Raw genomic sequence first — 12896 nt, 5'->3', positions numbered from 1 at the left:
ATCATATCGCGTATAATAATTTTTATAGTAAGAGACCATTATAATCATTATAATGGACACGATACGATTATTCCACGTTGTGGAGTAAAACGGTCCATGTTTATTTTCAGTGTATTTTACATTTGTTCACTACACAATTTTCAACAACAGAATGACAGGAAATGTCATATAAAAAAAATTAAATTTTCTTTAGTGCCAGTACTTTTGCGCCACCCATTATATTTCTTGTTTGACGTAAGTGTACATTGGGTTACCTATATGGATAAATGATTTTCGAATTTTGAATTTACACAAGATAGCACAATACTTATTAGTTATATTTATAGTTAATCATCAATTTGTTAGAGAATGTAAAATGGAAAAGGAAACGATGGAGTTCCATTTGATAGTAATTAATACATCTTTATTCCTTAGGTTTATTCAAACAAACTGAGACACGTGATGTGATACGTCATTACCTTGACAAATCATAAACACAGTTTTATTATAGGTTTCTCAAAGGCCGATTTTCAGTGTCTGATCAATCTTGACTTAAATTATTATCTTTATTCCAGGTTACCCCTCCCGTGGCTGTTGTATGGACTGATATACGGTACGCCGGTCCAGGTTAACTCCAAAGGCATGGTGTGTAGCATTGTGCTGCTGTTTGCTATGCTGCTATTCGTGATCCTGAGCATCGCGTGCTTCAGGTAAATTCAATTCATTTTAAATGAGAATAAATTATTCCTACAATATCATAATACATTTCGGTCATCATCATTGAACTAAAATAAAAAAATTAACGAATAAAAAAGTTTTTATGTAATTGTAAGTTATGTAAACTTGTCAACGGAAATCTGTCACATCAAGTTGACAGATAACTATTTGATAATATATGATACTAGCTGCCATGCTTCGCTGTGGCAGATTGTGATTGAATGGTTGAGAAATGAGAAACAAAACACAGAAAACATTTCATATAAGTTTAATTTTGCAATTCTTGTGGAATTAAATGTTACAAAAATAATAAAAACAAAAAACAATCCTTGATACGGATTATATATTATCATGCTAACTTTTCAGCTCGATCGGTGCAGAACTTTTTGAGTTTTTGAAGCGTACACAAACCAACATAACATTTATATATATATATAGATTATTACAAGCTAGGGGTTCGGGTAGAGTTGCCATACATGTCTTTTAGGTTTTATTTTATAATACATCTTTTAAACAAAACGCTTAAGAGAACAAAATGAATATGATTAGAACACAAATATTTGCCATAAAATCAGCTATTGTCACGTAGTAGTGATTCAACAAAAATCACTTTTTGTCACGGTGAATCACATATCTAATTTTGGTTTACGCGAATATTACTTATTATAAATCGACATGTAAAGCGCTCTTCAACAATCGTGATTAGGTAGAACTGCCGATAAATTTGTTTATATTTGTTAATTAAGTTTTATTTAAATGATTATATTTCTTTAATTATCATATTTTCATTAGGACGTTTAGGCCGACAGCGTTGCCATTAATATCTTTTCATATGAGCATTTTTGACGTGACAACGTCTTATAATTCGATGGAGCCGACTGCACGCACGAAAAAACATGACTCATGCGGCGTTACCTCGCTCTGAGGCGTTACCGCGCTCTGAGGCGTTCCATTTAAAATTGACATAATTGTATTTATGCGTACAAATAAATGTGACTTGATCAATTCAATTGTGATTTCCATTTACCTACTTCTCTATATCCATACAAAATACCTATCAAACAAATAATTTTTTTTTGAAAAAATGCAACCATCCCATCAATATTTTTTATGACGTTGTCACGTTCAACTATCGTCAGTAAACTTTACAGACAACCAATTTTTTATTTACTAATTAAGAGATTGTAAATATTAATATATATATTCCTCTTCTAGGTGGAAAATGAATAGAGGGCTGGGCTTCACGATGTTCCTACTGTATTTTGTCTTCGTCGCAGTGAGCCTTGGTCTGGAGTACGGGTATCTTCATTGTCCGAGCGAGTAAATAGTTGTATAAATGGCGGACTTATGACAAATGTAATTAGAACGATAGGTAGTGTAACAGTTTTTCAGAGTGTTTTGGTTTTAACTTATTTTAGTTTGGCTAGCTTTTAGTTGACATTGAAATCGTATTATGCAGGATTTTTCAAACAACGAGCCTTTCAATGAGATAGAAAGATCAATTTCAACTAAACTATCGCCTCTTGATCAAATATAGATGTCTATACCGTTTCGTAAGGGCTACGATATTAATTGTAGAAACGTAGACACTACGTAACGTCATATGTCTACGAGGCTTGCTAATAATGATGTCATAGCAATAGTCAACTTATCCGTAGCACATACCACCGTTGCTACGAAGCTACGAACTACGTCTACGAAACGTATACGATTCTAAGTTCTAGAGTTGTGTGCATCTATAGTTTTTTTTCTGCTTAAACGGTACAAAATCGCCTTTTTAAAAAAGTACTTTTAGTATTTAGTTGAATATTTGAAATTAAAATGCTCAACGAGAATCTATCATGTTAGAATAATTGGTTTGATATCATTGGAGTTTTGACGTATTCTGAAAGGTAACCAAAAAAATTTAAATGAATAATAAAGAGATCCAATTAATTATAAAAAGTCTTAAAATATTTATGATTTAACTGAAATAAGTGGTGTAAACGGATTTAATCTCAACAGTTTAGTTAATAACTTTATGTTTTAATATAATAATAAATTAAATCATACAACAGAATTTCCTTACGGTGCCTCTCGGAATATGGTCATCTTCTGTTTCTAATAAAAATAAACTTGACTACAACAAGTCTGAATAAAAGGGACTTAAGATCCGAATCCAAATACTTGTCAAAAAATCGTGGTTATACCCTATAACCACTGAGCCGACATTGATGAAACTTAAATATTTAACTCCAACAATATCTAATACAGGACTAACTCATAACTTCAGTCAGTTAAAAGTTTCAACTTTTTAGTCAGTTAAAATGCTGACATATTAAATTGCTATCAGGTCAAGTTTTATCAAATCTGAATTACAGTACCAAAACTGTGTCTGTTTATACTCCATAAGATTCGAAGATCTTATAGATATTACGCAATTATTTTTATTAGAAAGAGTTAGATGTAATATGTAGACTAGAAGATGTATTGCGTGCTTAATAAGTTAGCTTTAAATTAGTTCCAAAATAAAGTTTACACTTTACGATATTACGTTTATTTATTTTTGTAAAGATTTTGTACCTTTGTAAATCAACTGTTTGATGTTTTAATGTTGAAATGTATACATAATGTCATACATTTTCACTGTTTTGGATTTAATATTATACAAAGTAGGTAAAACATTGTTTTGAATGCACGGAAATAGTTTGTAAATACACTGTTTTGTAGAGAAGGGCGGGGCAAATTGAACGACTCAAAAAATTATTAATATCACAAAATATCAGAACGTGCCTGCATATTGCAAACCATATAACTTGAAAAATTCTTTGCTCCGCTTAGTGTTATTAGCAAATACGGTTTATTATTGGCTTGCGATCTTCAAAATCTAGAAACATCTTGTAAACCGTCCGTAGATTTCAATCTCAAGGGCCTGTATTCCCGAATCGAGATCGAATCGATCAAAACTAGTTGAGTTGTCTTTAATGATTTTGACAGTTGTCAAAACTTGAGATATGTTTTGGAATACGGGCCGTAGCTCAGTGGGGCTAATAGTATTAAAGCCCTAAGCCAGCCTTTAGGGCAACGTCTTAATTGTTGATGAAATAACAGATTTTAACGGTACATTTTATCGATCAGTTGTTGAATTCCCATCAAATTTTATATTGACAACCCGCCTTGAAATAGCAATAAATAGTATAGCGTAGTTAGTAATGTTTGTATTGTTAAGCTTTAACAATTCAAAATCGCTCAACACGCATTGCGTACGAACTTTCCTTTACATAATTATATAAACTGATTGGTAAAAGCGCACAAAAATGCATTTCAAGAATATCGATATAAATTATTTCTAAAAGTATAAAAGCGAATTATTTCCGGTCCTGCGTCTGATCTCTTTACAATAATAAATATTACCATCAATAACGTTAAATTATGACCGAGCAAATGATGTGTTATCATTAATTGAATCAGAAATCGTTACAATAAAAGATTAAAGATGGGTGTTTAAATTACCCCACATTGGCCCTATATCCCTAATATCAATTCAAAAATGAGATTGGCTGCCTTGACTCGCTTTTGAAGAGTTTTATATAATTTGAGAAACGAAAGTTTTTGCTGGTAAGAAGCGAACAAATCGAATAAGTATTAACATATCTAAGTACCGGGACAATCAGATACAATGATATTCTGTGATAAGGATATGCGCTTAATGACATATTACAAGTAAGTGAATAATTTGAGGCTCGTCTTTTTCACAAAATACATAGGAATATTGGATTTAATATTAGCCTTCTGTAGTACGCTTAGCGGTGCCACTTCCGGTCAAACAGTTGCACATTCATTACCATTCGTTGAGGATTGAGAGATGTTATTATCGAATCAACTGTACGACCTCGTCGTGGCCATTTCTATATATTATATTAAGATTTGAATAACTTTTTCTCTCCAAACATTTCGTATGACGTTGATAATATTATAAAAACAACATAGTGTTGTAGAGTGCTAAATTTAATTCTTGTCTTATTATGTATACTGGTCGGCACCTACGCGTGTACGTTGAATTCAAAGCCTAATTCCAATGCGACACGATTGTAAGCTACTCTAAATATATTCTAGCGAATTATATCTATCTCTTTATATAAATATTGATTAGAATCTGTAAAATAATATCCTTCCATTAAAACCTTATTTCTAGTTAACGTTAGATCAGAAACTAAAGGGTTCAAGCCATTAAACACCATATTAATCGCATCACTAGTAGCCAACGTTCATACTGCATTTGTTCAATTTTGAATAGTGGGGCGAGTGTTTTGACAGCTGATTTGGAATTCAAATATGGCCGATTGTTGATAATTTTTAAATGTCGGTGTTTGAATTTGGAATCATTTAGTTTGAAGAATACACGCTCATTCTGCAAGCACGGGCAAAGCTAGTGCCCATTATATCTCAGATTTGTTACAAATAGAATCTTTACAATTTGACAGTATGTAGCTATTTGATACCTATTACGAATAACAAATTAACCCTTCTACGTAGTGTAAGACTAGGCTTAAAGCTAAATTAAATTTAAACATGTTAACTACCTTACAGAAATTGAGGTACAATATTGATATTCAAGTAGAATTGTTACTAGAGTGATGATTTTTATATAAAATTATGAAATGGAAACGGTTATTAACCGTTTAATTTTTTTCGACCCAGTTCACTGTCGTATCTTGATTACTTGCCTAATTGACATAGTACATTCAAATAAGCTTTAAATGTGTGTCGAAAGAAATTATGCGGGTAGATTTTTTTCTGAGCTGACGCATCTCGATTCGAGTTAATTAACGTAATCAATTATTGTACTGTCGTAGTACAAGTTGTAGATTCTGATCTGATATTATATTTTTAATATCTAGAATTTTTGAAACAAAGTCTACAAACTTATCGAATCCATCTTAGTCCATAGTAGTTGTCTCTGCCACGCGTAATTTAATTTATCGTGTAAGTAATGTGTGACAGAGATAACTCTATACTAGACTGAAAAGTTTTCTCTTTAAAATTTCGATGTTTATTAATCACTGATTATGAGCCAGCATTCACTACCTAATTAGCTCCGGGTCTAGAAGCTCCTAGAAGGGTGATTGATTTGATCTCGCTTCCCTCGAGATAGACCAATTAAGATGGTCAACAGGAACGGGTGTTGAGAATGTAAAACCAAAAAAAAAAAAATTGCGTTTGATTATAATTGGACTTGCTTATGCCATGACGTATCTATGACTACATTGTTGACCAATGATGATCAAACGGAATGCGACATAGTTTTGCATTCTCTGATAAGTTTGTAGCTCCGTTCGACTTGCCTTTTGCCTCGAAGTCGGGATGACAGCGTAGATCGTTAATAGTGATATTATAACTTAAGTAAAAACTAAAAAATGTTATTGATTTTAAAAAGTAGATAAGAAATAGGTTTTCAACAGGACTGTTGTGGTCTACTGGGCTCTTGATGGACTTGTTTTGGTACGTTGGTGAATTTGGAATATTTTAACAGTATTATATTTTAAATGTAACGTTGTATATTATGATGGGTTAGAAAATGATACATAAATAAAAAAAAACATAATATTGGTGTATAGCCTTCATTATTAGCTAGAGCAAGCCAAATACGACTTTATAGTTCTGCTAAACACCTGAAGATTTGAAGCTACATTGAAGAACAACTGTACCATTTTCTAATTAACCATTGAATTTATATAAAGTAACATGTTAGTCAAGACCAATTTACAAGATTTTTTTAATAACATATAGTTAAATTCAATTAACCTGTAATCATTAACGTACGTATTCAAATTATTTCACATTGGTAATAAAATGGGAGTGTATAAGCGCCAAACTTTGACAAAGCAAAAACTTATTAAAATATTCATTGCGCTGTAATTGGTAACACGCTCATATTATTCACCAATTATTGAATTACAATTCTCTATCGTTATCCTTATCAAAGCTTCTATTAATTGTTATTGATTGATAGTAATTAAAATATGTTTAATCCTGAATCGTAGTAAAATTGGTTTGTACTTAGTATTTTTAATAAAATTGTTTGATGTACGCAAGAGCAGTGAGCGTCGTGTGGCGGCGGTATTATGAAAAATTACAATAAAAATAATAAAATAGTCAAACTGGTTTCATTCTAGCAACCTTTTACATTAATTTATTAAAAATAGTATTTTGTATGTTTTCATGATTTTCATTTCGCACTATTTAGATTATCCTATAGTCTTCTATTTTTACCTAGAGTTCTCTGAAAAATCTTTGTGACGATAAGACATCCCACAACAACGATTTTTGCTAATGAAAGCTAATTTTCACTACCTTATGCCTGGCGTGTACTTCACAATTGAGTCAAATGATATCAGATAAATACATAAATAATTATAAACGGTACTCATACAATCAATAAAACTCTTTATATCGATAAAATATTTATTTTTATACTTGAATTTTAAGTATACAAAAATTATATATTTAAGAGATATATTAAAGTAATTGCATATATAAAATTTGGAAATTTGAATTTTCTCATTATACATTGAATTAAATTTATAAGTAACATAACTTTTTAATAAATTAAATTTATTTGGTGTGACATGTGCACAAGACATGACATTATTCCTGTACTATTTTATTAATTGTGGAACCTTTATTTTCTGCCCAAATGAATGTAAACCTAAATATCATTAGGAACATTATTGAAGACTGAGAAGGTACCAATATTTTGTGTTGTGCTTAGAGTGCCAATTTTATGCTATTAATTTTTTTTTCATTTACACAAATACTACACATTTAATTAAAATTAATTTTACGCGTCAAAGCGCGAATCACATTTACATTTCTCGTTATTTCGAGTGCTTTGCATCTGTCTCTCAATTATAAACTGCTGACTAACATCGAGATAGTAGATTTTTTTTTTAAATATATAAAACTTATAGTAACTTTAGTACAAAAACTCTCAGCAGTACCTATATCTCGTATAACAGGATCGATACCATGGATAATGTTTGAGAATATTCAAGCAATTATTACAAGTAATTATTAAGGGCAAACTTAAGTACCTGGTTGTATTGGGCACCTCCGCGAACAACCTCCAGTTATTACGTAAGAGGCCATCTCCTACTCTGACATTTAGAAATCTTGACCATGAGTTTGCAATTCCAACCCCATAGTACCCAGGAATTATAGAAGTGTTAAACGAAGACGCGTTTTGCAAAATAAAAGAAAAGCCAGCAATGCTGCAATTGCTGCCCCAGCCAATATTGTGTCATCTCGCCTTGTTCCACTCGCTCGTTCCACCACGTTACTCTAAAAATCCATTCATAAAGAAACTTAATATGATTTAGCTATAGTGATGCTATGGAAACAATCTATTTAGCGTTTCATTTCTCTAACTCGACGTAAAAATAAATAAATATTGCAACTGTAATGTTTGGTTTTCTCCTGTTTATTATCGCTTATTAATTGTTTAATTATAATATTGTTGTGTATAAAACAATGTATTATGTAAGCTATTTTTTTTAAATATTGTTTACCTATTTATTTGTGTATTTACTTCCAAATACATAGTATTAAATTCATATGGTTAAGGCATATTTTATATAAGTATATTCAATTCATAAGTTTTCGCGTTTGGTCGTAGCTTTAATAATACTTCCAATTATTTCAATCAAGTTAGGTATTTTTGGACCACATGTCAACCTTGGCTCTATAAGTATAAGACAGATCATGTAATATGTATGTGTTATTAACAATATTTTTTTCTGTGTTTATTTTTTTTTGAATTGACTTTATTTTTAGATTTTCCACTTTCCTCCGTAGTCTGTAAGTACAAGAATTTATACTGTGGTGTGGCCCTTCAGATATCAAGGTTAGTGGTTTTATGGTGTTTGTGTACTTCTAGTTTTATAATGATTAAGCGATCATAAAAAATAGCTTACCCATCCTCCGTGTCTAATAGCCCAAGGTGTAGCGCATTGAGCTACATGTCTAGCAGCCCAATCTGCAGCTCTACACCAGCCCCCGACCTTCACCGCCCGCGCACAGACCTCGCATAGAAATGCAAGTACAAGTAGTGCCCTCTGCTCAGCGTGAACGCATGCCTGAAATTAAGAGTTACTTGACTAGATGATATCCTTATAGACTACGTCTCGAGCGGATTTAATAAGAGTGGCGGAGAGTTTCTTGCTAATATGGTTAAAAGGAGTATTATGAATATCCATAGCATCCATCTCATCATGAGCATACCCCACATACACACCTTCACGTACTTACCCTCACTTTTACACCATCACACAACACAGCCAAATTTGATACCACTTAGTTAAATGTATTGAATAATTATAACTGTTTGTTTCCTTATGTAAATTTTTGGACCTTTTTGTAGTTAAATGTTATGTATTCCATCTCTGGCTATATTTTCAGTGTAATTGTTGGATATTTTATATTTTTTGTTAGCTGTAGGATTACGAAAAAAAATTAATAAACTAGCAAACTCTTCTTGCTTGCTCTATGCCCTTGACTTGCGAACTGGAAGTAAAGGTAAATTTAAAATCAATTTAACATATTTTCCGTTGACGTTCATAGGTGTACTTGGTTACCTATATTAATAAAGTTATTTTAAGTTTGAGACTTAGTAACTCAAGAAAAAAAAATATTTGTATTGCATTACATTCTAATATTGTCATACATACATACAGACTAATACTAGAAGTAACGCATTGAAGTATATGCTGGTAACATACTATGTAAGATCCTATGCATGGGACGCAACGAGAGAAGGATTATTTTACTTTTTGTGTTGTGGTTTCGATGGTCACAGATAATAAGTAGTCAACTATGAAAAGCCAAATTATGAATCCTGACGCATGGATACTTATTTATGATTATAGATTTTCTATTAAATTACAAAATAATTCTTACAAACACCTATGAAATGTGGAAGATTTTTCTGGTTTTTAATTTTAACGCAAATTATCTGCCCTGCGATTCTATAACTCACTTTTCGAACTCACACAGCGGTTTTCGCATCGGCGGTCGCTCTCAGATCAGTCGTGAAGCAGTCATTTTATGATTTGGCATTCTGATAAACAATAAACTACAAGCTCCCACCTTTTCAGAAAGCCAAATCATATAATGACTGCTTCACGACTGATTTGAGAGCGACCGCCGATGCGAAAACCGCTGTGTGAGTTCGAAAAGTGAGTTACAGAATCGCAGGGCTGTACTAGGATTTGGATATCGAACCTATCCTTTATGTCTTAATTTTATGCTAACAGATGCACTTACTTGACACAACTCTTGCATAATATCTTCAAAGGCAACTTCGTCAAGACTTAATAAAGATATGTGTTCTGCTCTAGCTGCAAGTCTGGCACGTGCTTTGGTTTCTCTGAACCTTCTGGCCGCTTTTTCGAGAGCTCGCCAATCTCTCCAATACATCCACCAACCTCTGAATTGTTATACAATTGCTTATTATATTTACTTTAATATACATATGTACTGTAAATTATACAGGACAACATTAGGTAATCATATAAAAAGTTTTGAGAGTAAAATACAGCTTAGTTAACTAATATGGAATTTTTTGTGAAGATACTTAAAAAAAGGGTGCGTGTACGCGCATAAGAAGTTATACTTCTTTGGAATTGTTAAAAATAGTTTTTGATTGCATGCAAATAATTAATTACAATTAAATAATCAAAGACTGGAAAAGGAGTCATTATAGTCAATAAAGTTCAGTTTACATTTGAAAAATTAAATAAATAACTTCATTAAATATTTATTATTATTCTCTTACATTAAGTGTAACATAAATTCTATTATTATTCGAATGTTGTTTTAAAATTATGTCCAATGCCGTAGCATCTTTTGTGGGCAACTTCATTCTGTTAATTTTGTGTCACGGTGCGCGCGCATCGTAAAATTTCACTCTCATCAATTTTTCATAACGCGCCTAAAGAAGTATAACTTCAAAAAGGCAATGCTCCGTCCTACAGAACGGTAAACCATATACATTGTGTCCGTAAACTCTTAGTGCCCCACGCATGAATACACGCCTCAATGAAACAAAGTTAATAAAAATTATGTCTTTTGTAATTAAAGAACCAGCATAAGTATTAAATGAACCAAGTATTTTAATTTCATAATAAATTTGCGTGTTGTTCCCACGAGAATGTAAGTGCGTGCTCCTATTTCACCATGCTTCCTGCTCATAGAGGACAAATTGTTGTTTTTAATTTATTTTATTATTATCAATTAACTATTAATTACTTAAAATGTCATGGAACATGGTGTAATAGTTGCAGCTCCTTACAAACATTGTGTAAAACAAAAAAACTTGGCGATTAAAAAGAGTGGGGGAGGGTTTATTGCCAGTTCTTCTCTTCCGTTCTACTCCCTTGATTTGAGAACTGGCAGTAAAATTAGAAGCATTTAATATGTAATTATTTTTTGACGTTCATAAGTCTACATCGTGTTACCTATTTGAATAGATTTTCATTTGATTTAGTTAAAAGGATAGTAAAAAATATACCTTTGATCAGGATTAGCCGGCACCAACAAACAGGGCGGCGGCCTAAGTTCCTCCAGTCTTAAATGCTGCAGAAGCATCGCTCTGAACAGCCTTACTCCTCTTTCTTCTTCCTCACCCTCCACATAAGGTCCTCGCCAGTGGCCCTGGCAGTCATCTTGTCTCTCCTCATCAAGTGACACCTGTCGAAGTAGTGGTGCTCTGGGTGCTTCGTAATCGTCTAAAGGCTCGATACTGCATGCTGAAAAGCACAGTTAGTTTCTTGCAATATTATTTTAATTATATATTAATTAACTCCATTTTATATTTCAAATATTAATATTTTGGATTTAACTATTGCTAATGTTCCAATTGTGTTTATCTGATACCAGTAGGTACTGAATAACTATTTCAGTCGTTTAAATATAGCTTCAATGTGAATTAGAAGCCATATAATTTGAAATTAATTCAATTAGGTAGTAATAGTGTGAATATTGTAAGCTGTTGTGACGAATCGTTTACGAAGACGTGTGTTGGTTTAGTTATGAAACAATATTGTTACAACCGAAGCCAAAAAATACCGTAGAATAGTCTAGAATAGAATTATTTTTATAATTTTAATAAAACTTGGCAACTAACACTACACAAGCAAATCACGACTTTAAAGCTTTATTGTAGAATTTTTAAAATTAAAATAACAAAATATATGTTAACAAGTTCAATAAAGACTATTCTAACAGACTATCCCAAAAGAAAATTATATTAATAATGAAATATTAAATAATTATATAATATTATTACAACATTTAATATACAATGACATTAAGACAATTAATATGACATTAACACTTTAAACTGTAAACTTAATACTCGTAATCTTCGAGTGTATCGTTTTTGTAAAAATATATTATCAATAAGCCTACTTAGCCATATAAATTGAAACCATTATATAGAGGCAGTACAGAATGCTTCGATATATTGAGAAACACGTACCTGGTGATCTCGCGTATGGTGGAGTAAAATTCATGCTTTGTTCACAATTTAACTTATACTGGCTACATACACCTTGTGTCAGACGCTAAACACGACTGACCTTGGCTGTCGTGTCATGTTGTGTCCCTGACACAGATTCTGGCGCATGCGTACATCCATGAAGTTATCTACTCCATTAGCGTATGAAATTATCGATGGTTTCTTCCCGTTTCCTGGCTTACAGGAACACACATCTTGACTGGATGATTTATACTGATATCGACAGATATGTAGCGCGAGTATGTACTTCTTTACGTAATTTATTTCGCACGCCTTTGATAAATGAGCATTTTGAGTTGGGTTTTCATACCTACTCGTTTTACCAAACTTGGATAATTAAACATATAATTATAGAACGTAGAAAGTACTGATGTAATCATATTAATAAATATGTTCCCTTGGCTTAGGTCCTTGTGCAACAGTCTACAAGGATCATGAATTGCTCCTGAGCAAACAGTTACCAAACATAATAATAATATAGCCTATTTTGTTACATAATCACTCATATCTTATATATATATAATGAAAATGGTCTTCGTTTGAGGCTCAATCACGCCTAAACCACTGATCTTATCGACATGAAACTTTTTCATAGATGGTTTATGGCTATTTATTTATTAAATTCCAACGTTCCTTCATTTTTTTA

The 12896-nt window shown here is 32.0% G+C and overlaps 2 protein-coding genes across 5 annotated transcripts in view; one reads left to right on the top strand and one right to left on the bottom strand.

Moving 5' to 3' along the window:
* The window catches only part of LOC125057023 (sodium/potassium/calcium exchanger Nckx30C), a 69223-nt gene extending 62391 nt beyond the window's left edge, over nt 1–6832 (top strand). For all 4 annotated transcript variants that reach the window (XM_047660440.1, XM_047660439.1, XM_047660438.1 and 1 more), the window contains 2 exons: nt 555–689; nt 1912–6832. In XM_047660440.1, the coding sequence (XP_047516396.1) occupies nt 555–689; nt 1912–2020 (244 nt within the window). In that variant the 3' untranslated portion in view covers nt 2021–6832. The remainder of the gene's footprint in view (nt 1–554; nt 690–1911) is intronic.
* An 847-nt stretch (nt 6833–7679) lies between these two features.
* On the bottom strand, nt 7680–12562 carry LOC125057457. The gene is made up of 5 exons (XM_047661165.1): nt 12212–12562; nt 11243–11480; nt 9997–10159; nt 8649–8810; nt 7680–8016 (listed from the first exon to the last, which is right to left on the bottom strand). Exons 1-5 carry the CDS (start codon nt 12243–12245, stop codon nt 7891–7893), a joined length of 723 nt encoding a protein of 240 aa, XP_047517121.1. The 5' UTR covers nt 12246–12562; the 3' UTR covers nt 7680–7890.
* Nucleotides 12563–12896: the final 334 nt, after the last annotated feature.

Source organism: Pieris napi, chromosome 16 (assembly GCF_905475465.1).
Source record: "Pieris napi chromosome 16, ilPieNapi1.2, whole genome shotgun sequence".
NCBI lineage: Eukaryota > Metazoa > Arthropoda > Insecta > Lepidoptera > Pieridae > Pieris > Pieris napi.
The sequence above is the reverse complement of the archived record's forward strand: the minus strand, read 5'-3'. Positions and strand labels throughout refer to the sequence as shown.